We start from the raw sequence: 12,030 nt of genomic DNA, 5'->3' as shown, positions 1-12,030 counted from the left end.
AAATAAAAACGGAAATAAATAAGTGGGACCTAATGAAACTTCAAAGCTTCTGCACAGCAAAGGAAACTATAAGCAAGATGAAAAGACAACCCTCAGAATGGGAGAAAAATATTTGCCAACGAATCAACAAAGGATGAATCTCCAAAATATATAAACAGTTCATGCAGCTCAATATCAAAAAAACAAACAACCCAATCAAAAAATGGGCAGAAAACCTAAATAGGCATTTCTCCAAAGAAGACATATGGATGGCCAAGAGGCACATGAAAAGCTGCTCAACATTACTAATGATTAGAGAAATGCAAATCAAAACTACAATGAGGTATCACCTCACACCGGTGAGAATGGGCATCATCAGAAAATCTACAAACAGTAAATGCTGGAGAGGGTGTGGAGAAAAGGGAACACTCTTGCATTGTCGGTGGGAATGTAAATTGATACAGCCACTATGGAGAAGAGTATGGAGATTCCTTGCAAAACTAAAAATATTGTTACCATATAACCCAGCAATCCCACTACTGGGCATACACCCAGAGAACACCATAATTCAAAAGACACACGCACTCCAATGTTCACTGCAGCACTATTTACAATAGCCAGGACATGGAAGCAACCTCAATGTCCATCAACAGATGAATGGATGAAAAAGATGTGGTACATATTTACAATGGAACATTACTCAGCTGTAAAAAGGAATGAAACTGGGACATTTGTAGAGACATGGATGGACCTAGAGACTGTCATACAGAGTGAAATGAGTCAGAAAGAGCAAAACAAATACCATATATTAACACATATATGCGGAATATAGAAAAATGGTACAAATCAACCAGTTTGCAAGGCGGAAATAGAGACACAGATGTAGAGAACAAACATATGGACCCCAAGTAGGGAAAGCGGGGAGGGTTGGGGGGGGGGATGAATTGGGAGATTGGGATACCAAATTGTACACTCTAAATATATGCAGTTTATTGTATGTTAACTGTATCTCAATAAAAGTTCTTAAAAAAAGAAATACACCATGATAAAGTGGGATTATTACATGTGATACAAGGATGGTTCAACACATACAAATCAAGAAGTATGATATGCCACATTAACAGAATGAAGTATAAAAATCACAGGACCATCTCAATAGATGCAGAAATGCATTTAATAAAATTCAGCACTCTTTCATGATAAAAACTCAATAAACTAGGCAAAGAAGGAATGTACTTCAATATAATAAAGGCCATACATGACCAGCCCACAGCTAATCATACTCATTAGTCAAAAACTAAGCTTTTCCTCTTTGGTTAGGAACTAAATAAAGACATCCACTCTTACCATTTTTATTCCACATGGTAGTGGAAGTCTTAGCCAGAGCAATTAGGCAAGAAAAAGAAATAAAAGTCATACAAATTGGGAAGGAACAAGTAATCTGTTTGCAGATGACATGATTTTACACATAGCAAGCCCTAAGGATTCCACAAGAAATTGTTAGAACTAATATATGAGTTCAGTAAAGTTGCAGGATACAAAATCAAGATATAAAAGTCAGTTACATTTGTATACACTAACAATGTACTAACTGAAAAGGAAATTAAGATAACCATTCCATTTAGCTTCATAAAGAATAAAATATTTAGAAATAAACTTTAAAAAGGCAGTGAAAGACTTGTACATTGAAACTACAATGCATTGCTGAAAGAAATTAAAGAAGACTCTTATAAATGGAAAGGTAACCCAAGGACTTAATATTGTTAAAATGTACATAACAACATGAAGTGATCTACAGATTCAATGCTACTTCCATAAAACCCCAATGGCATTTCTTATAGAAACAGAAAAACTAATAGAAGTACTAACTAAATAGAAATACTAATTAACACAAAAGACCCCAAGTAAATAAAGCAATCTTAAGGAAAAAACAAAGCTGGAGGTATCACATGTCCTGATTTCAAAATATATTACAAAAATAGAGTACTTAAAACAGTATGGTACTAACATAAAGGCAGAAATACAGACCAATGGAACAGAACAGAGAACCCTGAAATAAACTCACCTACATCAACTGATCTTCAACAAGGGTGCTAAGAATACTCAATTGAGAAAGAATAGTTTCTTCAAGAAATGGTGTTGGGAGGGCTTCCTAGGTGGTGCAGTGGTTAAGAATCCACCTGCCAATGCAGGGGACACAGGTTCGATCCCTGCTCCAGGAAGATCCCACGGGAAAAAAAAAAAAAGAAATGGTGTTGGGAAAACTAAATAACCACACACAAAAGAATTAAATTGGACTCCTATATAACACTGTACACAAAAATCAATTCAAAATGGGTTAAAGATGTAAGCATAAGACCTGAAACTATTAAACTCCTAGAAGAAAACATAGGGGAAAAGCTTCATGATATTGGTCTCAGTAATGATTTCATGGATGTGACATCAAAAGGACAGGCAACAAAAGCAAAAATAGGCAAGTGGGACTATATCAAACTAAAAAGCTTCTGCATAGCAAAAGAAATATTCAACAGAGTGAAAAGGCAACCTACAGAATGAGAGAAAATATCTGTAAGCTGTATATTTGATAAGGGGTTAACTTCCAAAATAAATAAGAGACTCCTACAACTTAATAGCAAAAACAACAACAAAAACCCAAAACAAAAACTAAACCAAAGACTAACCAACCAAAAAAAACACCCAAATAAGCCATTTAAAAAATGGACAAAGGACTTGAATAGATATTTCTCCAAAGACGACATACAAATAGTCAATGGGTGTATGAAAAGGTGCTCAGCAATCATTAATCATCAAGGAAATGCAAATCAAAACTATAATGAAATATCACCTGGTGCCTTTTTAAGATGGCTATTATTGAAAAAAAAATTCAAAAGATAATAAATGCTGTCAACATTTCAGAGAAACTGGAATGCTTTTACACTGTTGGTGGGAATGTAAAATGGTACAGCTGCTGTGGAAAACAATATGACAGTTCCTTAAAAAAAATTAAAATAGAACTAACATATGATGCAGCAATCCAACTTCTGGGTATATATCCAAAAGAACTGAAATTAGGATATCAGAGAAATAAATATCTGCAGCCCCTCATTCACTGAAGCATTATTCAAAACAGCCAGTATGAAACTCAGCAACTCAGAGCCACATGTCCATTGACAGATGAAGAGATAAAGATGTGTTATATGTACAATGGACTATTAATCAGCCTTTTCTTTCCTTTTCCTCTTTGCCAAGAGGGATCTTAGTTGCCTGACCAGGGATTGAACCTGGGCCCTGGCAGTGAAGGTGCCAAGTCCTAACCACTGGACCACCAGGGAATTCCCTAATCACCCTTAAAGAGAAGTAAAACCTATTATTTGCAACAAAATGGATGGAGCTGGAGGACATTATGCTACGTCACAGAAGCACAAATACTGCATAATTCCAACTATATGAGAAATCTAAAATAGCCAAGCTTACAGAAGTAGAAAATAGAATAATGGTTGCCAGGTGATGGGGGAGAGGAAATGGTGAACTGTTCTATAAAGTTACTGACATACAAGATGAATAGGTTCTAAAGATCTGCGGTACAACACAGCGCCTATAATTATTGATATAGCATTATTTCTTGAGAGTAAGTAGATCTCACGTTAAGTGCTCTTACCAACAAAAGAACACAAAATTTTTAAGGTGATGGGTATGTTTAACACCTTGATTTTAGTGATGGTATTATAGATGTATGCATATGCCCAAACTCATCAAATTGTATATAGTAAATATGAGCAGTTTTTCATCAATTTTACTCCATGAAGCTATTGATCTCAAAAATATATATATTCATATACCCATAACCCCCCTCACATATATATAATAATATGAAAGGGAGAGAAGTCCCATCTAATATTAATACTATAAATTGGTGTTAGAAATATTATAATCAAACATGGTGGATCAATTAGTATTTTCTGGTTGGTTAGTAACTGAATAGTATCAGAGTTCCTGAAAATTAAATCTTCCAGTTATCTGAAATCAAGCAAATTATAGAACTTCTGTTAAAAGAAACTCTAACTTCATTCAGAGGAAGCAAGTCTTCGAGCAGTAGTAATTAGTTATGTTTATTTTTTAATTACTCCAACAATAAGACAAGCAATCAGAGACACATAAAAAGTTCACACTACACCTGAAATCAGGCTATAGAGAAATGTCCTCAGAACACTGACCACCAAATACTCAGAGACGCTGTGTATGGTGGTTCAGGGTATGCATATTGCTCACTGTTGAGGGGCATCTGGCTGAGGAAGTAGAGAAGCCTGGAACTGAACCCACTTCACCAGTTATGCCACATCTCTGCAGGGTAACCCACAGAAAGTGTAAGGGTAAAATATTATAGAAAATTTTTGCAAAAGATTACTTTGCCAATCATTAAAGCAGCTCAATGTAGTATTACTGGAGGAAGATCTCAGAATCTTGAAGTCAGAATTAACCTTAGGTCATTGCCTCTCCACTTCCTCCAAATGAAATCCATCGTACACCATTCTAAACTATATTTGAGTACTTCCATGGACACACATGACCATCAGGTAGTTCTTTGTGATAAGCCAAATTGTATCTCTCTGAAACTTGTGCCCTTTGCAATTACTGCTCTGATACATGATAGCCCTAAAGGGCTTCTGAAGACCACTATCACATCTGTGTTTTCCCCCTTTTCTTCACCGCAAATAACTTCATTTCCTTTAATTCATTATCATATGACATGATTCTAGACAGTGGCTACTCCAGAGGTCCTATAGAGGACAGGCTAGAGGACCTGTCTTGAAGTTTCTTTTTGCAGGGCAAACACAGAGTTTCTATTTAGCTTTTATATGATACTACTTTTATCTCCCTAATAGCTGTCCAATTATGCCAAACATACATAAGAGCATTTACTTAGTTTCTACCACAAATCAAGCTTTGACATACTGACTTCTAAGTTTTAACAAACTTTGTTGATTTTCATTTTTTCTTCCTTTAATTTTTTTGGGGGGATAGCTTTAGTGAGGCTTTTGGGGTGGGAGTACAGGAGGCAAAAACACATTTTGCAGCCCTCTAATAGCATCTAGGCTAGTCAACATTCTTCTCAAGAGGTCGTGTGCAGGAGGAAGTCAAAACAAACAGTGAGAGAGTAGCACTGACATATATATACTACCAAATGTAAAATAGCTAATGGAAAGCTGCTGCATAGTGGGGGATTAGCTCAGTGCTTTGTGACAACCTAGAGGGGTGGGATAGGGAGGGTGGGAGAGAGACTCAAGAGGGAAGGTATATGGGGATATATATATACACATATAGCTGAGTCCCTTGTTATACAGCAGAAACAAACACAACATTGTAAAGCAGTTATACTCCAATAAAGATGTACTAAAATAAAAAATTGGTTTCAAAGAAAAAACAAACAAAAACAAGTAAGTGTGGAACTATTTCTTCTTACCTCCTGGAGTATTACATTTAACTTATCAAAAACTCTCAGATATATTTTCCCTAATGAGCTGCTTTCTAGTCACATCTCTAGATTTACGCATTTTTATTTTTTAACAAGCATAAACTTGGTTTTATTTATGTAACTAGCTAATGTTGGATTTTATATTTTAAAATATGTAATTGTAAAAATTCAACCATATGAGTTAAATTATGTACATGAAAGACTTGGTTTCTTTTTTAGTTATTAGAATAAAGATTCCAAGAGTAAGTAAAATAACCTGAAATATTTAATAATATTATTTGTCGGGAATTCCAAAGGCAGAATGAAAAATGTCTTAGAAAAATATGTGAGCTGTTTTAAAGTAGTTGTGGCAACCCATCTAATTAAAAATAAACGTTTATACTTTTCTGTCCTTTCTAACTCTCTACCTCAATTAAATTGATTAGTTACATTAAATTTAAAAAAGTGTTTTTAATTTAAAAGGTTCCAAGAAATAGCAAATCATCAATTTGGAAAAATCAGCTATAAGTCTACACATAGTATCACATCAGATATTTAATGAAAGGGGCATTCTGCATCTCACATCAATTTGATGGCCCAGTACATATATACTTTCCAAAGGATATGAATTCATGGGTTTCCAGGAAAATACTGAATAACCAATTAACCTGAAAATAAATCTGGGTAACTCTAGGAATGTTCTGAGTTTATAGTAACATTTTAGAGCCTTGGGGACAAGTACTGAGGAATAAATCTGTTTTAGCTTCTAATGCCAGTGAATTCCTCGTGGCAACTTTTAAACCACAGGAATCATCCCATTTGGTGGCTATAATCCTCTTATAAGATGCGCTTCCCAATTAAAGACCACATCCAGGAAGGCATGTCAGTAAACATTATGGCTCCATGGATAAATCCTGAGAGAAGATTTAAATGGTCATTAAGAAGGCAGCTTATTTACATTAGATTTACAAATTTTCAAATAAATTCTAGCAGTAAAGGGATGGCCTATTGGTGTAAAGCATATAGCAAAGGCTTTAGGCAAACAATAGAATCAATGTATTCTGACACTGAAGAGGAACTTCAGAGATCATATAAGAGGCATGTAAGAAAACCTTCATTTTACAGAGAGAGAGTAACTTGTCCAAAATACAGCCATAACTGGAAATATGACTCTTGCACTTTTCCTTTTTTAACTTGCCTGATCTCTAGCAAGTCCAAAATACCATATATTAACAAGACAGTGTCATCCCCATAGACTATGTTACATAATTGGTTTTCAGGATCAGAATGCAACACACACACTGCCATCATCGCTGTCACCTCTATGACCTGGTAGCCCGGACCTATGTTCCCCAGGCATAGGGAATGTGAAAAACAGCCACAGTGATAGCCTCTTTCTCCTATTTTCCAGCAAACTCGTGGTGCCACAAAGGTCAATCATTTAATTTTTAAAGTTTGAGGAAGAGGAAAAGTACTTTTTTGTACTTCATGGACTTCTACCTGATGTACACGTAACTGGCTGTCTGAGCAGCCAGAGACCCCTCTGCCCATCCCCAGACAGGTGTAAATAAACGTGCTGGAGGCTAGTGTTAAGATTACCAAAAGGTCCTTTTCAAAAGTGTTCTTTTAAATGTTTTAACATTTCATTACCTTCACAAAAATCTATGTAGAGCAACACTTTATCAATACCTGTAATGCTTGGATTCTCATGTAGGATGTGAAGGCACACTCCCTGAGAGACCACAGAATCTGGGGACTATTTCAAATGTACAACCTCTAAAGATAAACAAGCTAATGCCACAATCCACAAATTTGCACCACGGGACATCTTAAATATTTAAGGGAAACACAGGAGTACTCAACATACATTGAATATCGTGTGAACTACTAGCCCACAACAGTTCACAGTTTTGACATTAGATGATGTGAAAATTAATGTGAAAAGGAAAATGAGGCTAGTGGTGTCTGATCTGATTCCAGGATTTGAGAAGTTGTGCAGTGCCCAACAGGTGCTCAGATCCTATAAGTAACTGTGATTATTTTAAAATGAAAATATCTTTTTTTCTTTCAATTTATGTGTATTTTTAAATGGCTATTAAATTATTGGATCACAGATATTTATTTACTTAATAAACAGCACTCTCAAAGTTTTGCTTGTGCCAAGGGGTCCCATGAAAAATACTGATACTAAGGGCTCTGTGAACTGAAACAGTTTGAGAAATTCTGTGCTAATGTAGAAGTGAGATACATATACACTGAATGGCTTAAAGGTTATATAAAACCTCAATAATAAAATAAAAAGACTAGAACCCCTAGTTATAAATACAGATACACCCAAAATTATAAATCACAGACTCAGCATTATCCTGTATTTATTAGTTGTCATATGTACTTTATTATATACAGCACTTACTGGTTAACTCTGTGGTTTCTAGAGTTCAACAGCCTTAGGTTCAAAATTTAATTTTACCATTAACTGTGCAGCTTGGCTCTTTAAATCTCAGCTTCCTAATCTGCAGTAATAGGAACAATAATAGTACTTTAGAGTATGTACTGTAAAGATTAAATGAAGTAATGCATGAAAACTATATGTGGCATATAAGTGCTCAGTAAAATACTAGCTATCCTCATTATTACAATATACTCATTGCAAAGTTTCACCTCCAGAATAACAAACTAGGTGCTTTCGACCAATCCTAATGTATGTCTTAAAATATTGAAGTGAATAGAACTTTTTCATAATTTTTAAGGCACCGCTTTTACTGAGGTAATAAAGAACTCTGGTATCGTAACTAGGAAAGGAAGTCAGCTTAGAAAGGCAAGCCTTGCATTTGAGGGCAGTTTTGTGCTCATCGCTTTTGTCAATGTCAAAAGCATGGCTGAGAGGCTGAGAAGGGGAGCAGAGGTTTTAATACACTTGCAGTGCTGGCACATAAAAATTAGTATTCAGAGCCCACCAAGGAGAATATAAAGCCTGGTATATAGGTTGGGACCTCAAAGGGTTCGGAGTAAGTATGACTCTAGAAACATATCCTTATTCACAGAAGATAAATCCTATTTTAAAATCACCTCATTCTCTTGGTTGGTTTACGGTGATCTGGAATTGCTAGTGCTCCTAGACTTGCTGCCTGGCAGAGGCCAAAAAAAAAAAAAAATCCTCTTTGGACTATCACTAAGATTCTCAAATTATCTCCATTATTTTTCATATACAACACCTGGACACAATGAAAGATACTGAGGTATATGAGAAGACAACAATACCAAACATTTGGAGACCAAGAGAAACAAAGAATACAGATATCAGACCCACTGTGGATTCAGACAATGGGGCCAACAGAGGCAGGCTTAAAAACCATTGTGCTTAACACGACTAACAAATTAAGCAACAGTATTAAGAACATCAGAAACTGGTTGAATAAAAACACCTAAATGGATATTCTAGGACTAAAATGCAATCAATGAAATTAAGAATTAGTGGATGTGTTGAACAGCAAATTATGCCCAAGAGAATAAAACCAGTGAACATAAGTGAGAAGAAAATATGTAAGCAAAGATGAAAGATACAGAAAGAGCATAAATGATATATAGGATATAAGATATCTAGCAGACAGGTAACTGGAATCCCAGAATGAAAGGACTTAAAAAAACAGATGCAGAAGCAATATTTAAAGATATAATGGCTGACAATTTTCTAAAACTGATTAAAGACATTAAGCTCCAGATTTAAAAAGCATTACAAACTCCAACCAAGATAAGTACAAAGAAAGTAATATCTAGTCACATAGTAGTAAAAATTGATGAAAACCAAAGGCAAAAAATACCTTAAAAGTAGTCAGAAATAAAAAAAAAAAAAGGTGCAAGAACACTGATAGACAGCTGAAATCTCAGGAGAAACAATGGAAGCCCGATAACAAAACAATATCTTTATTAAATACTGAAAGAGGACTTCCCTGATTGCACAGTGGTTAAGAATCCGCCTGCCAATGCAGGGACATGGGTTTGATCCCTGGGCTAGGAAGATCCCACATGCTGTGGAGCAACTAAACCCACGCACCACAACTACTGAGCCTGTGCTCTAGAGCCCACGAGCCACAACTACTGAAGCCCGCGTGCCTAGAGCCTGTGCTCCACAACAAGAAGCCACACAATAAGAAACTCAGGCACCACAACAAAGAGTGGCCCCCACTTGCCACAACTAGAGAAAGCCCGTGTGCAGCAACAAAGACCCAATGCAGCCAAGATTAATAAATAAATAAATAAATAAATAAATAAATAATAAAATAAATCTTAAAAAAAAAAAAAACATACTGAATGAAAACTGTCAACCTAGAATTCTATATCCAGCAAAAACGTCCTTCAAAAAAGAGGTAAAATAAAGGTATTTTCCAAACATACAAAATCCGAGAGAATTTATCATGAGCAGATCCACTGACATACTAACCTTAAAGCATGTTCTCCAAGCAGAGAGAATGCTTCAAAAACAAAGCTCAGAGATGCAGTAAGGAATGTTTTCTATAAAAACAGTGCCAATAAAGATCCCTCATAAAAAATACATATAAAATTAAAACATACAACAATAGCACTTAAGTTGGGGGAGGGGGTTGTTAAACATATTAAAATAGAAGGTTCTTTCACAGCCCAGGAAGTGGTAATAGTACTATTTTACATCATACTTTAATAAATTAAAGACAGATATTGCAGCCTCTTGGGTAACCATGAAAAGAACAATAAAAAATATTACAAGCTAATGATGAGAGGAAGAGGGATGACATAAGAAAAAAATAATCAAACCAAAATAAAACCAAAAAAAGTAACAAAATGGAGAGAATGAAAATAAAATAATAAAATGACAGATTTAAAGTCTAACATGTCAGTAATGTAAACAGAATAAATGCTGTGATTAAAAACAAAAGATTGCCAGACTAGATTTTTTTTAAAATCCAACTATATGCCTGTAACAGGCCACAAACCTTAAATATAAGGATGTAGAAAATTTGGAAGTAAAAAGACCAAAAAAAGATATAATAATGGCAGTTATTAGCCAAAAGAAAGCTGATATAATAGCAAAGTACACTTTGAGACAAAATATAATCGCTGATTAATATATACATACTACTATATATAAAACAGATAACCAACAAGGACCTACTGTACAGCACAGGGAACTATACTCTATCTTTTGTAATAACCTATAAGGGAAAAGAATCTAAAAAAGAATATATATATATGTATAAGTGTATCTCATATATATGTATAACTGAGTCACTCTTGTTGTACACCTGAAATTAACACAACAATGTAAATCAACTAAACTTCAATTAAAAAAAAACGAGACATTATCAAAAAAGCTACTTAACAAAATAAAAAAATACATAATTGCTGGGCTCTGGGACAGTGTTCTAAAGTGATTTACTGGTAAAAGGGGAATTTGTACAAGAATTCTATTTCTTTGCACATTTGTCAATTCAATGCACACACCACATACCTTCAACTCAGACCTGAGATGCCAGAGATGCTCTAGTTGAATTTCCTACATATAAAAGAAGAAGAAACTGAGATTTCTTTTTAAATCTCTCCAGAGAAATTATAGTATGCCCAGTTTCAGGTTACACAGATAATTTTTGGAGAGTTTAGTTCATATTAACATTCAGACTCTCCAATGCCAAGTTACATGATCTTTGTCTCCTTAAAACAAAAATTCAAATATATTATTTATTCTGGGCTAATTTTATACTCAAGTGAAATATCTGAGGTTAACCTGCTAAAATATCAAAAAGTACAGTATATAAGTAACATATAGCACTAACTTTATGTTAGGTACTATTCTTAAGTATCTAATGCACGTTAACTCATTCAATCCTTCTAACCAGAATTTGATATAAGTACCATCATTATACCTTTTTTATCAACACAGAAACTGAAGCACAGAGAGTTTAAGTATCAAGATCACACAGATAATAAAGAGAGAGGCTAGGATTGGAACCTAGGCTCCAGAGTTTGCGCTTCTCATCAACTAAGAGAAGCCTCTGGGATTAAGGTAGACTACCACAAACGAGATGTCTAACCTTGCCAAGACATTTCATATTTCTACATGTTCTTCCTAATACACAGGAATGGAGAATTTTACAAAATATCTAAAATCTTTTTTAACTTTTAAAAACTTGATTTTCAATAGCAAAGCTTTATTGTATAATTATATCCTTAACTGTAGAAAACTTACATGAATGCTAGGCCTCTCCAGACAGTTTAATTATAAGTTTCCTGATTTCTGAACAACATAAATCAACTAATATTATTAATACTGTAAGAGTAAAGGAAGAAAACCTATTAGTAAAATACAGGCATATTTTTCTGTAATATTTTTCTGTACAATCATAAAGGCACTTTTATTTTCTATTAAAAAGGTAATTCTTGTTTTTGGCAATTCCTAACAGTTATTTCTAGCTTCTCCCCCAAATCTCTTTTCTTACAAAACAACAGAAATTTTCAATTGAACACATATTCATGTAGCTAAAGACCACATTTCCCAGGCTTCTGTGGCTACATATGGCATATGACTAAGTTCTGATCAATGACATCTGAGCGTAAGTGATATGTAC

At 34.6% G+C, this 12,030-nt stretch overlaps 1 protein-coding gene across 14 annotated transcripts in view; it reads right to left on the bottom strand.

Annotated features, from left to right (window-relative positions):
- SSBP2 (single stranded DNA binding protein 2) overlaps nucleotides 1-12,030 on the bottom strand; it is a 311,861-nt gene that overhangs the window by 147,452 nt on the left and 152,379 nt on the right. For 4 of the 14 annotated variants that reach the window (XM_057740080.1, XM_057740074.1, XM_057740086.1 and 1 more), the window contains exon 5: nucleotides 10,917-10,961. The exons of the other annotated variants lie outside the window; for them this stretch is intronic. In XM_057740080.1, the coding sequence (XP_057596063.1) occupies nucleotides 10,917-10,961 (45 nt within the window). The remainder of the gene's footprint in view (nucleotides 1-10,916; nucleotides 10,962-12,030) is intronic. 14 annotated transcript variants of the gene reach the window in all.

Source organism: Hippopotamus amphibius, chromosome 1 (genome assembly GCF_030028045.1).
Source record: "Hippopotamus amphibius kiboko isolate mHipAmp2 chromosome 1, mHipAmp2.hap2, whole genome shotgun sequence".
Taxonomy (NCBI): domain Eukaryota; kingdom Metazoa; phylum Chordata; class Mammalia; order Artiodactyla; family Hippopotamidae; genus Hippopotamus; species Hippopotamus amphibius.
The sequence above is the reverse complement of the archived record's forward strand: the minus strand, read 5'-3'. Positions and strand labels throughout refer to the sequence as shown.